Source organism: Montipora foliosa, chromosome 2, assembly GCF_036669935.1.
Source record: "Montipora foliosa isolate CH-2021 chromosome 2, ASM3666993v2, whole genome shotgun sequence".
Lineage (NCBI taxonomy): Eukaryota > Metazoa > Cnidaria > Anthozoa > Scleractinia > Acroporidae > Montipora > Montipora foliosa.
This window is the reverse complement of record NC_090870.1, coordinates 35,830,443-35,847,740: the sequence shown is the minus strand read 5'-3', so window position 1 is coordinate 35,847,740 and position 17,298 is coordinate 35,830,443. Positions and strand designations below refer to the sequence as shown.

The 17,298-nt window shown below is 40.1% G+C and overlaps 1 protein-coding gene across 1 annotated transcript in view; it reads left to right on the top strand.

Moving 5' to 3' along the window:
• Positions 1 to 16,317, top strand: part of LOC137992953 (uncharacterized protein KIAA0825-like) — a 45,814-nt gene extending 29,497 nt beyond the window's left edge. The window contains exons 12-25 of the mRNA XM_068838553.1: positions 1,300 to 1,436; positions 3,140 to 3,230; positions 3,343 to 3,394; positions 4,218 to 4,422; positions 4,900 to 4,963; positions 6,753 to 6,805; positions 7,472 to 7,605; positions 8,198 to 8,305; positions 8,446 to 8,498; positions 10,252 to 10,402; positions 11,069 to 11,177; positions 12,259 to 12,353; positions 12,810 to 12,856; positions 13,615 to 16,317. Of these exons, the coding sequence (XP_068694654.1) occupies positions 1,300 to 1,436; positions 3,140 to 3,230; positions 3,343 to 3,394; positions 4,218 to 4,422; positions 4,900 to 4,963; positions 6,753 to 6,805; positions 7,472 to 7,605; positions 8,198 to 8,305; positions 8,446 to 8,498; positions 10,252 to 10,402; positions 11,069 to 11,177; positions 12,259 to 12,353; positions 12,810 to 12,856; positions 13,615 to 13,965 (1,650 nt within the window). The 3' untranslated portion in view covers positions 13,966 to 16,317. The remainder of the gene's footprint in view (positions 1 to 1,299; positions 1,437 to 3,139; positions 3,231 to 3,342; positions 3,395 to 4,217; positions 4,423 to 4,899; positions 4,964 to 6,752; positions 6,806 to 7,471; positions 7,606 to 8,197; positions 8,306 to 8,445; positions 8,499 to 10,251; positions 10,403 to 11,068; positions 11,178 to 12,258; positions 12,354 to 12,809; positions 12,857 to 13,614) is intronic.
• The last annotated feature ends 981 nt before the right edge of the window (positions 16,318 to 17,298 follow it).

Sequence of the window (17,298 nt, the reverse complement as noted above, 5' to 3'; positions counted from 1 at the left end):
AGTGTATAAGAATGCGGTGAGAAGAAGTTTCCCCTCAGAAAATACTTACATTAATTTTATCTGACTTCTTCAGTTGAGGTGTATGTTCATGGTGGGCAATGACCTTAACTTGCATGTACATGTACAGTGGAACATTCATTAAGCGGCCACCCTCTATAAAGCAGCCAGTAATCAAAGTCCCGAAATAATTGTAGAATAATATTGTAAATCATATCTCTATTTAGGGCCTGCTGCCACCTTTTGAATGTCCCAAGTAGAGTTCTGCTATTGTTTTGACCTCTATTAAGGAGCCACCAAGAGTTTAATGACTTAGTTTGGCTTTTTTCCACAAACTTCCTTGCAAGAAATTTTTAAAAATAGTTATGGACCCGTAATGCAACGTTTCAGTCACGACATTTCCTCCTTTTCCAGTTACAAAATCAACACAGTTTACGGCATAGTTTAGATTGTTCATGTTAAGTTGGGGAACCTCATCCCAACGTTTTGAGGAGAATATGTTTTTTTTTCCTAACAGTACTGTTTTTTGTTCGGTATTAGAGCTGTCTCTTGTGCAAAAGGTGTCACAAGCCTCTAACGGTGTTTGTTTTAGAATAAAGTGACGTTTCTACTAAAGATTATGCTAATTTCTGACGAACCTCTATTAAGCAGCCATCTCCATTAAGCGGCCACTAGCCGTTACCCCGAGGGTGGACGCTTAATTTAGAGCTTACACGATATTATATATATATAATATATATATATATATATATATATATATATATAGGTACAGTAAAGAGAAGATACATCAAATTCTGCCTAAGACAGTATTTTTTATAATTATCTAGGCTTAAAAGTATCATCGTGGGAGGTGCAGTGGCCTCATGGTTAGAGTGCTCGACTCCGGATCGAGTGTTCCGGGTTCGGGTCCTGGCCGGGGACATTGTGTTGTGTTCTTGGGCAAGACACTTTAGTCTCATGGTGCCTACCTCTCCACCCAGGTGTATAAATGGGTACCAGTAAATTTAATGCTGGGGGTAACCCTGCGATCGACTGGCATCCCGTCCAGGGGGGTAGTAGAAATACTCCTGGTCGCTTCATGCTACAGAAACCGGAGATAAGCTCCGGCCTGATGGGCGTTCTAGGCTCATAGCAGACTTTACCTTACCTACCTTACCAAAAGTATCATAATGATTATGGAACCTTTCTTGAACAAATTTATAACCCCCATTCAAAAAGATATATTCCTAGCTGTTACACACTTTTTACCAGAATGTTGGGTCTTCCAACTCGATTAGAATAATGTTCTCTCTTTATTTACAGACTGTGGTTACTTGTCCATTGGAGACTTTATGCTCACATGTCTTGGATGAAGGGTCATCCAATGAGGACACAACAAATTCAGCAACTGCTTGGCTGTCATGGCTACGCCCTGAGGTCTTCAAAAGCCATGAGGGGAGGTAAGGAGATAGATGGGTTTTTTTTATACAATGTCTGTCAACACTATCTGTCTGGCAAAAACCTTTAATAGGTCGGAAATAAGATTAAAACATACCAGCACTTGGTCGCTTCTTGGGTTTGTTTCCTTTTTTGTTGCCAACCATTAAGATTAGATTAAAATTTTAGGGTGTCTGACTCACCTTGATTGGATTTTTTTCTCTACTGCAGGTTGGCACTTTCTGTAACTCAATGTCATTGTATTTATTGAATTACTGTTGTTGTTATTAGAAAACAGATTGAATCAAATTAATTGATGTTCAGCTTCTCGCTGAAAGGAGCGTTTATGAAAATGAGTGTGTTACTCCTTTAAATAAGAGGCTACGGGTAGCCCATTGCCTTTAAATTCAGTTCGGAAGTCCAAAGTCCACATTCCATGACCCAGACTTAATTATGATTAAGTGCAATCATAGAATAATTGTTCACTTTCAGAACTGTTTATAACAGCATTGACTTCAGTCAAACCAGTAAACAGATGCTTTTCAGGTTTCTACAATGGAATTTAAAAAAAATTAGTAGTTTTTCTTAATAATACCGGGAGAGTTATGAAGTTATATAATTAACCTGTTAAGACCTGTTTATACCGAGTCATACAATGACCAGATATTGCATTGCGTGCAACGAAAACACAAAAACTTGTTTCCGGGCACGGACACAATTCTTTAATACACATTTCCCCGTTATTAAATACCTAGGTGTCTTAATTGATGATGCACTAAACTGGAAATATCACATTTCGTACGTCAAGTCAAGAATCGCGCCTAATACAGGCATTATATCAATCTTACATTACTTATCCTTGGAACAACTGAAACAACTATATGATAATATCATTTATCCACATATATCACATGGCATTCTCTCGTGGGGAAGTACTTGTAAAACACACCTTCAAAATTTGCAAACAAAATTAAACCATGTTGTCAGACTCATTTTCTTCGCTACAGCTTACGGGCCCAATACTGTAAGCGCCTTACCTTTCCTGAATCTACTTGATATTCTCACAGTGGAAAACGTATTTGGTTTCTTTGTTTTGAAACTTACTTGCCAATGGCTTAAGCCAACAGCATCCAAAAACTATGTCCCCGTTTAACCCTTTCAGCCCCGAGAGTGCCAAATGGCACTTATAGATTTTACTCTGTCTAACGCCAGACGATTTTACTCCTCAATGGGGAACCCCTCGGGGCTTAAAGGGTTAACGGTGAATTACCGGATATATTTCAAGATTTTTCGCGATATGCAAGTAGTGGTCATGCCTATAATACTAGATACGCAGTTTAAAAAAATCTACACAAGCCACGGATATGTACAAATATAGGCAAACAGTCCATATCTTATGTAGCTACTGATCTATGGCAAAAAATTCCTGAAAATGTTAAAAACGTACCCTCTTCATTAGACTTAAAACAAAATGAAAGCACTTCTTGTTGTTAAACCAGCACTAATCGTTTACTTATAATTTAAAGATTATAATCATCTTTGCTACTATTTTCATTGTATTTTTTCTTCATTCTTTCCCTAAACTACAGTAAAAAAAATCAACTCGATATGGCTAGGGGCTAACTCGAAAACCTACCAGTTTATTTAGCTCCTAGGCTCAAATATTTATTTTATCTATTTATTTGTTTGGACCTTGATGTTCATCATTTCTTTATATTTTCTCAAGGTTAGCTGCTCTTACAGACAGACAAGCAACATTTGTCCTTTACAAACTTGTTGTTAACCAGCCTTCTCCCAAGTGGCCGCTTTTCTTGCAAGTACGTTAGTGATTTGCCATGTCCCTGAATGTCATTATTAGATAGAACTGTGATTGAATAATGATCAAGATATTTAGCTCTTTTTGTGAGTTGCTTCCCCATCATTTTCTAGGCTTTGCTCAGCAGAAATGCTAGACTCCCTGTGACAATTGTCAAGTATGGAGGTAATTTTTGTTTGTTTGCTTGTTTATTGTTTATGTTTATCTGTAAGACAAATGTTAAGATGTTCTACATACTGGAAGGCCCCCAAGTGGTGGGGGGGGGGGGGGGGGGGGCATTTTCCTCTTTTTCTCTAGAAAGAATATTTGTTTTCTTCAAAATGTATTCTTGTCAAGTTTCCCTGTTCTTAGAACTTCTGTTCCTTGTCTCCTAGGTCTTATATTACAGGTTGTCATGTTCACTTACTCTCAGGTTTTTGTCTTGCATCCCAAGTTTGTCACTGGTTATGGTCCCTTGGTTCGAAAAGGACATTCAGCAGTCCAAAATGACCAGAAATGGCCATCAGTTTTTTTTGGAAACATCAAATTATCACAAAAAGGTTTCCAACTGTTATGTTAGCAAACGGCGGGAAATCAATAATTTAAAGCTTGATTTCGATTACACCTTAACAGGTTTCTTGTTCACTAAACTTAATTCGAAGATATCCCTTGTTCTCAAAAAGAACTGGATGTTCCTTTGTTCCTCAAGCCTTAGGGAGGCGGTCATATTGATATGACCGAAGTGTCACCTCACCTGATTACCGTTAAACGGCACAATATCAACCATGCAAACATTTCATGTCAAGATGAAAGTGCACCTCACCTCAGATATGTCTTACTGTCATTAAAAAGAATCTCCTGATCCATGGCACATTCTACCGATTTCTTTAATAAGCTGCGCAAAGTAGCAATGTAAAGCTAACTTATCCTCGAGCTAATGCTGTATCTCCTTGTTCAATGCACAAGCTTGTTAACATAGCGTTCTCTGATGTTTTGAATGTGCTTTCAGACCTTTCTGCTCTACGATCGCCAGTTCATGCTGAAGAGAGTGCTGACCATGTGGTGTTTTCCTGGTATGAAGAAGAGTCGAGTTCATCCGAAGGAAGCTCTAACAAGTTCAGTGAAGGCGTGGTCTGTTCCCTTTACCACATTCTCTTCCAGTGTTCAAACAAATCTCCTGGTCTGGTCAATTTTTTGATGGCCATGGTCAGCAGGTATAAAGAGGTTCAAGACTCAAATCTAAATCGCCTATTTTGTATTTGCCCAAAATTCAAAGTGCCCTTAGGTGGTTAGAATTTGTGAGATTCTTGTGTAGTGCACACAGTATAGGCTTCCCAATTTGCATACGATCTTCCTTACTGACATCTTATAACCTGGTAATTTAAACTGGGGTTTTCAACAAGTGTCTGATTCACAGATTGTCTAATTATAAGTCAATTCCCCCATGTTGTAAAATATACGTTTCAAGACACCTTCAATCAACTCTCTTGTAGAACGTTTAGGAGATAAAATGAGTCATAAATGATCGCATTCTTTTGCATTTTCGTCAAAGGAAATTTTCCCTTGGCTTTGTTGTGTATTGTGTTGCTATGTTGTCTCCTATTCTTCTGGTCTGTAAAGATGATGGCTTGGGATGTGCTTAGACTTAAAGACTGATCAGATATTTATTTATTCTTCTGTTTTGGTCAAAGGGAGGATAGCTGGAAGCTTTTTGAATCTGCATCATCAGGGTTGAAGATTTCAGATGGACATGATGTACGTTCCCATCGTTCTTATCATTTATTAATTCATTTTGTTCACTGTAGATTTTATACCATAAATTCGTTTTGCTCACTTTTTTGGTCGATACCAGCTTCTTAAATGGGGAGAGAGGAAAAGAACACGTTTGTGGACTTGCCCCTTGGAACACTTTGGGTTTTTTTAATAACCTCTCTTAATTTGAACTGCCTTTGAATAGACAGAAAAAATGTTATTGATTGACATAACAACATCTACGGTCACTCCCATTAGCCCTTTAACTCCCAGTGGCCACTTTCTGATTTTACTCTGTCTAACGCCAGATGATTTTACTCGTCAGTGAGGGGACCCCTCGGGCCTTAATTAAATTAAAGGGTTTCAACACTTAAAAGAAACGTTCTTATTAGAAGCAATGTTTTGGTACCATACCAAACTCCAACTAATGGTGAAAGAGATTCGGTTGTTTTTGTGAAATGAAAAGTTACTATGGCAACAGGAAAGCCCTGCAAAAACACCCCATATTTTGGCTTAAGCTGTTCATATCTCAAAAACAAACTCAGTGACCCCCAGTTTTTATTTCTGAAATGTAATCAGCATGCCAGAATGAAAGTTTCTTCAAAGTTTAAAAAAATTCTGTGGAGTGGATTCAGAGCCCCCAAAAGTAATTCATCTTAGCCTGCTGATCACTTTTGTGCAATATAAAATTGGGGTCACCGAGTTCGTTTTCCAGATATTAGCAACTAAAGCCAAAATATAGGGTGTTTTTGCAAGTGTTTCCTGTTGCCATGGTAACTTGGTACGTCATAAAAATGACTGCATCTTGTTCACCAATAATTGATGGTTCACATGGTACCTTATAACAATGCTGTACGTGATAACGTGTTGTAGTGTCAATCCTTCTAATGACAAGACTTAACTGATTAGAGTGCAATGTGAAGTGCTAGTTTTCTACCCCATATGAACCATGTGAGCGTTAGCCCTACTGATGGAAATGGGCCCACACAAGGACAGAGATTAGAAAAACTCTGACCAGGGTGGGAAGGTCAATATCAAGGTCACCAGGGTGGGAAATGAACCCACGACCTTCGGGTAAGATCACCGCTTCCCTACCGACTGAGCTACAAGGTCAGACGGGAGTAGGCCGTGGGAACTGAAGATGTTAAAGTCACGGCAATGAACATGTACAAGTACAAGGAAGGATTAGGTTTTTGCAAACGTTAGCCGTGTAGCACTTATATTTGAACAGACTTAACTGATTAGAGTGTAATGAGAAGTGCTAGGTTTCTACCCCATATGAACCATGTGAGCGTTAGCCCTACTGATGGAAATGGGCCCACACAAGGACAGAGATTAGAAAAACTCTGACCAGGGTGGGAAGGTCAATAACAAGGTCTCTTGAAAGTGTTGAAACTGGTTTGAGCCACATTAATATAAAGTGCCGTAGTAGTGATGGTGTTACCCTTAGTTCAATTGCGCAATTGCATCATTGCTGTAGTTTTGATTATTTATAGTCTGTCCTCACGGATACGTTACCATATTAATCCAACTTGTGGAGGACGTCTCCAATGCCATGACTACCTAATTTGAAAACTGTCAGTCTTGTCAACAACGGTGACTGACACCTACAGGAAATAAGGATTACAGTGACGGTGGCGCCCAGACCTCCTCTTAGAACGTGTGAATTTCAATAAAGTTATGTGTATGTGATATTCTTTTGAGTATATAATAAAAAAAACATTTTCTTCAGTTTCCAAGACAATTTTTGTAGCCCCTATGCCGACTTGTTTGTACTTATCTGACTTTTTAGAGCCCTGTGTGGCTGGACTGCATGTATAGGACATTTGAGCCGTATATTGTCAGGTGAGCCCGCAGTTTTGAGAATTTTAATAATGAATTTTGATTTATAGTAGCTATTTATCTCCATTTGCCTAGTGATATTCCAGTTTGGAATCAACCAAGAGATGAAAGTTGACATATAAACTTGTGGTGGGGTTTATTATGCATCGGACCCCAGTTGCTGAAAGGCCTGATAACTTCATTCGGTGGATAAGTCACTATCCGTCAGTTTTAATTTTTGCAGTGATTTCAGTATTTGCCCTCGTAACTGTGAATGTGCACACTCTAAGCACATCTAGTTAAAGGGCGTGTAAGAAAATTGTGCCGATAACGTTCAACGTGAAGTATATTTTATACTCTGGATAGTGACTTATCCACTCGATATAGTTATCCGTCGTTTGAACAGCTGGCGCTAGAAGTAAAGAAATCTGCCCAAGCTCCTGTTAAAGCAGGAACCATTCTCTCCTATGATTTGAAGTATTGGGAGAATTTATTTCTTCCTTCGTTCCATGCTGTTTGCCGGCTGGGGTTTCGATATGAGTTTGTGGCTGAAGTGTTAAAGCCTAATTTCAACGTTCAAGAGGAAATTCCTTTCTTCTCAAAAGGCCGGCACCCTGAAAGATGACCTTGCCTATGGAAAGATGAAAGATATGACCATTAAATAAAAGTATTCATTCCTTGTTTGGCCAGGTTTCTGCACCCATCGCTGTTGCTTTTGTGCGAACAAGACAAGAAAGTGACGAAAACTTACAACTTCACATCCATGAGTGCCTTACCCTGCGGGTGCCCAAGAAAGAAGTCTCCAAAAACACGGGAAACCAAGAGTAAGTTCATTTATTCATATCTTCGACAGAAAAGCCAGACCTGACCTTTTGCATTCCATTCGATTTTAAAAGCTCAGTGCAGACGGACGCAACAATTCCCAACAACAGGTTGATGCGTTGCTGTCTCCATGGAGACCCAATCGAATGCTCGTGCGTGGCCCCACAATGTTGGAAGAGCTGTGTAAAGGGATCCAACATTGTTGGGCTACCCTTCGGCGATCACGGAACAAAAGAAATGTTGGGAATTGTTGCCTCAAAAGTTAGACCAGTTTCAGACGGACGCAACGCGTAACACCCAACAATGTTGCGTCCATTTGCATGGAGCATTAGATTCCCTTCAGTTGCTTAGGTTATCTGCCATCTTGACGAAAAGATTTTGGACACTTTGGCAAAAAAGATGGGAGAGGGTTTACAGCAAAGGTTCTTCCTAAGAACGCGAATGATGAGGGCAGACAAGTGTCGACGTCACGCTGGTGTATGAAGTGTATACATACTGACACGGATAACACTGTGTTTCACCATCACCGCTTCAATGGGGATTGCCCCTTTTTGTTCAACCCCCTTTGTCATAAACTCTGTCTTTTTGTTGCAGGCTTAACCGATGCTCTCTACAGCTCTCTTCAGGAACTCCTGAAGCAAATGAATACCCACTTTTGCGCCATTCCTAAAATCATGTGTCAGTTTTTGAACAAATTGCAAGGTATGTATTTGATCAATTTATTAGTAGCCTACTTTGGCTCATGTGCTCCTATTTCAGATTCGTTATTCAGTCTTGGCGAATGGATGTTTCGCCGCTAAAACCGTTCGACCGTCTTAAAAGGTTGACCATAATTCTTTCAGAATCGGTGGATCAGAAGTCAACAGATTTATCAAGTGAAGCAGCTGGCATAAAGGTGAACGTATTATTCTTGGGTTTCACTCACGTGATTAACAGCCATGTTTTTCAACGAAAACAAAAGAAAACGTTAGCATAATAATAGCTTTCAATTCCCGGAGGATTGGATCGGGACACCAACATGGCCGCCATTTTATTGTTTGGGGACACCAACATGGCGGCCGTGACGTCATGTGAAATCCAAGAATACATTTATTCGAACAAGTAGTTGTGGCAACCAGATCCAAAAATCTCGATCCCGTGTGCCTAAATTAAAAAAGGAAAACAAGATATTTTTAGGGTGGGGATTAATAAGATGCATGCCTTATTTGATCGGATCGTGACAGTTTTATTGAGATGCAAGACGTGTTGTAACATGTAAGTACGCTAGGATTGAATGACAACATAGTTAATAGAGGGAAATGGTTTGGAAGCTCGACAAACAACAAAGGAGCAAACAAAGATGCCAAGATTTGGGTTGGAAGGTCCACGACCGTGCACAATCATTTGTTTTGCGCTCATACACTATGCACGAGTTGCGTAACCAACACATTTCTATTGGTTATTTCCTCAATACGGAGTAAACAACTATTGTGTTTTGTGCGCGTTCAAGGTCAAAAAAGAGAACAAAAACACACATCAAAGAAATTTGTCGGGTTTCATAACCATTCCCCTCTATTGACTATGATGACAAGCAGGGTACTAAGTCTTTATTGAGACGAGAAACGTCTGTTGCATGATGCTGCGACATGTCCACCCAACCATCCGGGTAGTATCTCAAATGTATAGCAAAAGGAACAATGGGTTAGCCCTAGAGGCAATGAGAAGGCGCTGACATCATTAAACAACAATTGCTTGGCCTGGAGCCAATGAGGTTGGGGGTGATGTCATCACCGCCCATTGAGGTGGAGGTTATGTCACTATACAGTTGATTACAAAGTCAAACCAACAATGCTATTATTATGGATATGATCAGATGTTCAATATTCAATAACCCGAACATGCCTGAGCATGATCGCTGTTTATTACTGTTTGCTGTTCAAATCAAAGGTCATTGCTACATGTCACATCGACCCTTTTCGAGAGCTGGACAAGTTTGCAGCTTCTTTGAAGTGTGAGGTTGAAAATGCTATTCACTTTTTCTCTATGTTTTTTTCTAATTTGAAGAATCCTATCAAATGAAATTCTGCATAACTGGAAAAAACAGCAAGGTGCTCAAAATACTTTGATTTAGTGAACAGTAGTAAACAGTGGTTCATCTTATTAACCCCACCCCTTTAAGAATCTCGTATTTTCCATCTTAATTTATGCAAACGGTATCGAGATTTTCGGGTCTGGTTAAGCCGAAAACCAAACATTCAAAGGTCTAAATTTGTGGGAACGCTGAGTATGGGAGTAAGGTTGTTCATCATGAAAAGAACACTAGAATCGATCATTTGAAGACTATGGATGATTGGGATTGCTACACAGAAACCGTATTAGGGAGTCTAACTCGAGTGTCTTGTATTTATTTTAATTTCTCTTTTCTTTGTAACGTGGTTTGTCGCTATCGTACCTCATTCATTAAGATACAGCTACAGGTCAATACAGAAAATGGTGTGGGGGGGGGGGGGGTGTGTTAAATACTGCAAAGGTGTATAAGGTGACTCATTTTACTGTCGGGAATAAATTGTTTCTATTCTGCGATAAACCAACAAATCTCTTGTGGCTACGTTTTAAAACATTTCACCACGGCCTGCAAAACAAACCGCTGTTGTCTTTTCTTGATAAAGGTTCTGGCGAGCTTGTTGTTTCGATGGCTCATGGATATTGACAGAGTTTGTTCCGTTTGTGACGCTAAGCTGAGCCCAGAGACGCAAAGAAGTATTGCCATGTTTGGTGAAGTGGTGTGGCATGTTCTTGTTCACCTCGGAAGAACTGAAGGTTAGAGTTTAGTGTTTCATATCGGCAAGTCGTCAGCGTTGAAATTCGGCTCGCTTCGGTGAGCACATTGGCAGGTTGGCTGGCTTACTAACTGAGTGCGTGGATAACTGAGTGACCGATTTACTGGACAAATGACTGACTATATGACGGTCTGCCTGACTGATACGAATATGGTTTATTGACTAGCCGCCTGACGGACTGACTAACTGTCTGCCTTCCTGCCTGACAAAAGGACAGACTGACTAACTCAATGACTGGCTGGCTGGCGGGCAGACAGACGGGCAGACAGACAGACAGACAAACAGACCCACTGACTGGTTGACTGACCGGCTCACGGTGCGCCAACCGTAATAGTAGAGAGATTTATCATCTCGTTTACCGCAAGTAAAAGACTAAATTTTCGTTTAGCTAAAAATGTGCGACATAAGCTCATTTCTTGATTGTTGGCTACACGTATCATTTAACTTCTCAAAAAAGAGAGACGAGTTAAAATAGAAATTCCATGCTTCTATGACAAGCAGCAGTGAGCTTGCCGTTTCCCACTTCCCGCTTCCCGTTTCCCGTTTCACGTAAAAACCTAATTTCTAACGTCTTCGAAGAAAAAATAATAAAGCCTTCGTGGATAGCGCGAAGATTTTGATTTTGATTTTTTTTTTTTACTTAAAGGTGGTGTGAGGAATCCTAATCTTCCATCGGACATTGACGCGTTGCTGATTTCCAAACGGGACTGGCTGAATCGGAAAGTCGGACAAATTAAGGCGCAGATTGCGAGCCAGTAAGTAAAATGTTCACTGTAGCGTGAACTTAGGAGTGAAGCAAGGAGTTGCTATTGGGACTTACAATGGTCCCAAAAGAAAGCAAAAACAATGGTTTTTCAAAATTTGGGGGAAGAACAAAGAGTATTATGGTATTTTCCCGCTTCGGCCCATTCATGCGTCAAATGCTCTGTGCAAACAAATTATTTAAAGAATAAGGGTATAGTTTTTTTGTGATTTTGTTTGTCACAATTGTCTTCTTAAGACTGATGAACTCCTTGCACACGAGGTACTCATTTGTGACCCACCATTTCGGGAAAACGGGTGCACGCAAATCCCAGCGGCGTTCGGTTTTGTTCCTGATAGGTTGAGGCAGAGATCATATGAAATTTCAAATTTCTAAAATTACTTCGGAATGACTGGTCCCAGGTCTATATGATTCGCGGTCTTCGTGGTTGAGAACCGCTCAGAGATCCTTTTTCTGAGTGCTGACCAAAATAATCGCACCCGACAGGTACGAAAAGGACAGCAGTGTAAGATTTAAGGACAGATCATAGTGCTTTAATGGCGCAATTTTTCGTTCTTGACAACCCGCTTTGATCATGCGAAGTCTTACTACAAGTTGATGACATAGCATCTTTGAAGTACGTTTTCAAATCTTACCACTCTTATCACAATAAATCTAGGATGCCTGTGCAAACATCTTGGTTGCCACCCGATTATTATGAATGTGGCGATTTCTTTGGATAAATTTCCTATCCCAAAACTGAAAGACTTGTGAAGTCCTACATTTCGTATTTCTTGTAGCTGTTTAAGTAAAAAGTAAAGTCACTGCTTACGAGCCAGAAGGCCCATCAGGCCGGCGCTTATCTCCGGTTTCCGCAGCATGAAGCGACTAGGAGTATTTCTACTCCCCCCTGGATGGGATGCTAGTCCAGCGCAGGGTTACCCATTATACACCTGGGTGGAGAGAGGCACCGTAAGAGTAAAGTGTCTTGCCCAAGAACACAACACAATGTCCCCGGCCAGGCCCCGAACCCGGAACTCGATCCGGGAGTCGAGCGCACTAACCATGAGGCCACCTTTTTATCTTATTTAAAGGGCCTACGAAGAGTATCCAGTGGAAACGGTATATGATTCCGTAGCTGAACAACAGTTTGCTCACATGGCATCTGCGCTTTTGACCGATGCGAAAGGTGACATTACAGTTAAAAACGCTAACAACTTACAAAACTGAGTTCCAACCTCGTTCCCAGGGTCTTTCATCTCCCCAACCCAGAGGGAGCGAGGGAAGAAAGACCCCAGTTCAGGCTGGTCACGTGTCTCCCACAAAGTGGGAAATGACAAAAAAACAACCAGAGGGAGGGGCAGCCAAGTCGTAAATTTGTCATATCTGAGCTCCCTTAGAAGGGGAACAATTTGCCAAAGAGCAGCGCTGGCAATAGGTGAAAAATAATAGATTTCCCGTACTCCGCAGGCGAAACAGCAACCTCGTCTCTGTGGCGTTTGGAGCTACACTGTTCAGCACGTGACCCGCTTCATATGAACTTCTCATACTTCTCAGTAGTTTGGCATTAGCATTTTTCATGTCCGTTTGAGCAATGCTTTGTCGATGTTCAGCTAATAATAGATTTAACTTGCCCATTTTCTAGGCGCTTCTTCCCTTCACCAAGCTTACAACTTCATTCAGGCAAACAAGGTAACTTCTAGAAACATTAATAATTCATGAACGGGACAGCAGTAGTCAGCCGCATTTACATACTCTAGTAAATCCCGATACAGTTCAAAATTTTCCTAATAAGTAGTTTGCTTTCTAAGTCCATTTAATAATTTTGCCACTTCTTCATAATAATCCTATTTGTGAGAGAATTCGCGATTTTACCTAGAAATCAAAGAAGCTCATACTTGTTATAATAATCACGGTTGTGCTGCAAGCTTTATTTTTGTGAGGTAGCGTATACCACGGAACTTGCTTGTGGGCACGTGAAAACCTATACCTCGTGACCGGATCCAAATGCGTGACCTGCACTTGAGCAGAACTGAACCAATTTAAAACCAAAGCACCACCCAATTCCGTCACGTTTTGTCACAAGAACTTTGAAGTAAGTCGTATTCTCAGACCATAGGAGCCCTAATTGAGATGTCATCGTTGTCATCATCATCATCATATCTTTATTTACCCTCGGATTTTACTTTTTAGAGTAGCTTGATGTAGCTAAGATTTTCGGTTTGGAATAACAATAGGACATATAGGAAGGTAGTTATGGAGCGAGCTGTGTATTGCATTAGAAACACCTCACTTCGTAATGACGATTCAAGGCTTTTGTGGCTTCAATATTTTGCTCAAGTATTGCACCCGTTTGAGCTTTAACATTCCTTTTCTAAAATGGTGATTTTAATTCTACTCAAGCGATTGCCGCGTATTCCACGAAATCCTTTTCATATTCTTTCATTTAGGACTGGTTGATGAACTTAGTTCTCGTCCCCGGCCACATTCTCCCTCCTCAACCATCACGGTCCACTCAAGTCAGCAAGCAACACACCTCGTTCAATCCGCTGAAGCAGTTTTCTATGATTGGAGAATACGCTTTCAGCCAAGACAAGATTAGCTCCTTTCCTTTTGAGTGGAGTAAACTACTTCAGAGTGGCCTTTGCTCATCTGTGGAGACCGTGAAACGACTGGTCTTCAACAGGAGTGAGATGCAGGAAGGGGCACTTTCAGAAGACAACGAGATCGAGCTTGTGAATGCTCTTAAGGGGCATTATGGTGTTTCTGTGGGTAGCGGAAGTGGGGAGCAATCTCGGTAGAGTAGGATAGAGGGAGAGACAGATGAACTTGACTGGGAACTTGAAAGAAAAGGAAGCGTGTCTTTTCCTCTCCTGCCTGCTCATTTTTGCTTCCGTTTTCTCCGGAAGCTTTTCCCTCGTTGCTCATTTTCTGCAAACGGCAAGAAAATGATCCAGTGGTTTTATGATATATGTGCCCATTTGCGGGCCACTACGATGCTATAACCATTGTGCTGACTGACACCTTTAATAAATCGATAATTTGACGGAAAGAGAGGATTCATTAGAGGCGAAAGTTTCAAACAGGAATATTATTCACTATTTTCTCAAATCTATGTTACATCTTGTTTACCCCCCCCCCCCCCCAAAAAAAAAAAAAATGCCTTCTCATTGTTTGCAATTTCTTCAGGGACATGAAGATGTAATAAAAAAATGTCAAGTACTTGTGAACAATTTAAATGAGTCTCTTGGCCGAGACGAAACGCCGCGTCATACCAGCCACGAAATTTAAATTCTTCACATGAAGATGTCCCAAGAGAAATAAAAAACAGGCCGTATTCTCTACTCTACCCTAAAAAAAAAAAATTCTAAAAAAAAACTCTAAAACTCTACTCTAAAAAAAAAAAAGAACAATTTGCATAGGCATTGGTTTCGAATCGAAAGCAATGCTTATGCAAAATTTGGGCGGTAAAAGAGGTGTATTATGGGATTTTAGAAATTAGAGAATAGACCATTTTACAGTTATGTGCTTAATTACCTGGCCTATGAATGAAAGTGAGGCTAGAGATGACCTTGTTTTAATAGAAACCTCATTGCTTTTCTTATGAGAAAAACATCATTAACATAAGAAAAGCAGGCAGAGAGGTCTGTATCATAACTAGGTCAACACCAGCCTCACTTTCATTTAAAGGCCAAGTAACTAAGAAAATAACAGTAAAAAGATCGAATTGATATTGATATTGAGCGAAATGATAGAGTTAACTAGACCCGTTTGGCGCTGAAACCTTGTGAATTCCCGAATATGTGAAATGTACAAGAATTGCAAATTGAATGTTTATCTTCTGCTAAAGAACCTGTGAAATGAAAAGAGGAACACCATAGACGAGATATAAAGCTGTTTCTCACAAGTAAAGTAAGACTCGGCAGTAAGAACAATAACGAATTGAGGGGATTGCTCCTTGAAAAAGCATAAACATTTGATTTGATTTGTGTTACCTTGTTGATCGTTTGGATTGGTGCTTGAAGTTTTAATACTCGTCAGCAGTAAGCTCCAACTTGTTCTTAGTCACAGTATCTCTTCTTTGCACTAGTGGTTCAAGGGTGTTCTTGCATGGCAAATCCAAGAATTCACTGATGACCTTGCACTCTTCGTAACTCTAGGTAATAATTTATTGGAACTGTCTCATGGATCACTCCGTGGCTATGTATAAAATATATCATTATCACATCTGTAGTGTAATACTATAAATATTAGGCTAATTTGAATAAGTATGTCTAAGTTATTTATATTATCGAGTAAACGCAATTCTCTATAGGTAAGTCGTTCCACAACCTCGGGGCAGCCAACATGAAAGACCTGTCACCTAACTTTTTCTTTCCCTTAGCTGATGGTACACTGACTAAGGGTGCGTTCGATTGACCGTATTCCGAAATAGAATACATGGAATAGAAGTTGGAAATCCTTCGTTTTTACGGAGATTCACATTAAAATTGTCAAACACCTGCTCAAATGCTATTTTAAACATATCTATGTTATCCTTGGATCATCACTCCACGTATTCTTATTCCGGAATATGCACCCTAAGAGTTCTACTATCACTCGATCTGAATGAATATGTATACGTAAAATTCTGAATACTCACTAAATCAGATCATAGTTAATGTAGTTCCCCTCTGTTAACTATGATCAGATAAATAACTAAATAACTTGGAGCTAAACTATTTATAGCTTTAAATGTGATTAATAATATTTAAGAAAGATATTCAGGCAAAGCATTCCAAATGGGGCTGGCGTAATGTAGCAGAGTGAAGATCATTTTTTATGTACGTAGTAAGGCCAACCTCAGTCGGAAGTGATTAGCTTTTCTGCCAACCTTTCGCGTGTTAGATGCGTTTCCAGCTTAACTGAGTTACTTGAATGTTCATTACTTTATAGAGGCAAACTGAAGGGCTCTGGTTAACGCCTTGAAGAAAAACTGCAAGGGAAATGTTCTCTTGTAAGATTTTTCTTGAGCTTAATCGGTTAAACCAGACCTGCCAATGAACGATTTACAATTATTTATTTTCTGGATATTTGTCGAAAGTCCTAGTTACTGTCTACGTTTAAATGTAAATAAGTAGCAGAAAAAATGACCGAAAATAAAAATCACGTTACCTTCGTTGCTTTGTGACTTTTTTTTCTGAAAAGGCTTGGCAAAACTAGAGGCTACAAATGTTTTGGTCTGCACCGGGAAAGCGACCTCTGGTGTGTTCTGAACCAAGAAGTGCTTGAAGTCCTTCTGGCTCTTCTGCGGTATCCAGGAAAGATCACAGCGATTACCAGTCACATGCGCCCCTCAACGACTTCTTTTAATTTGGGTGAACGTCAATCAAATGTTTCCATGACGAATTCGACTGCCGCCAAGTGAACCGGACTACATTGTCATGGAAGCATTTGATTGAAGTCCACCCTAATTTAGTTTTGGAAAAGGCCATCCCCCTTTTTTTTTCGTTTACCGTCGAATGCGTTTCCTGATATTGGGTCGGTCGGTCGGATTGAAAAAAAAAACCAAAACAAAACGAAAAGTCCTAAGCATTCTCGGAATCGGAGGCCTGGTACCCCAGCATCATAGCTGTGGAGCCAGGAAACACCAAAATCAATATGGCGGAAAAGTTGGTGGATGTTGTTGCAAGATTAAGACAGCGTGGGAAAAAGGATCAACCAACGAAACCCCTATGCGACATAAAAATGGCTTTAAAACGTCGTTACCTATTTTTTTTTTTTTTTTGGAAAATGCCAAATATTTGGGTCGGTCGGACGACGCTAAACGGAGGGAAAAAAGGGGCCAAATGACAAAAAAAAACCGTTGAGGGGCGCGTGTGACTGATTACCGCTGTAAAGAAGCACTATTTTCGAAGATGAATCAATCGAGAATATTATTCTCTTCCTGCTCTGGAATCATAACTAAAAAAACTATTAAAAGAATTTACTGAACTCAGAGCGCAATAAAAATAGTTATTTCTTTCGGCCGGCACCAATCGAACTTCATCAGCCACAACAAAATATCAATGTTAAGAAGAATTATAAAGCGGGAATTCGGGATTGCCCACAGGTAGTTATTCTAGTTGCTTACTGAAATTATTGAGTCTTTAATG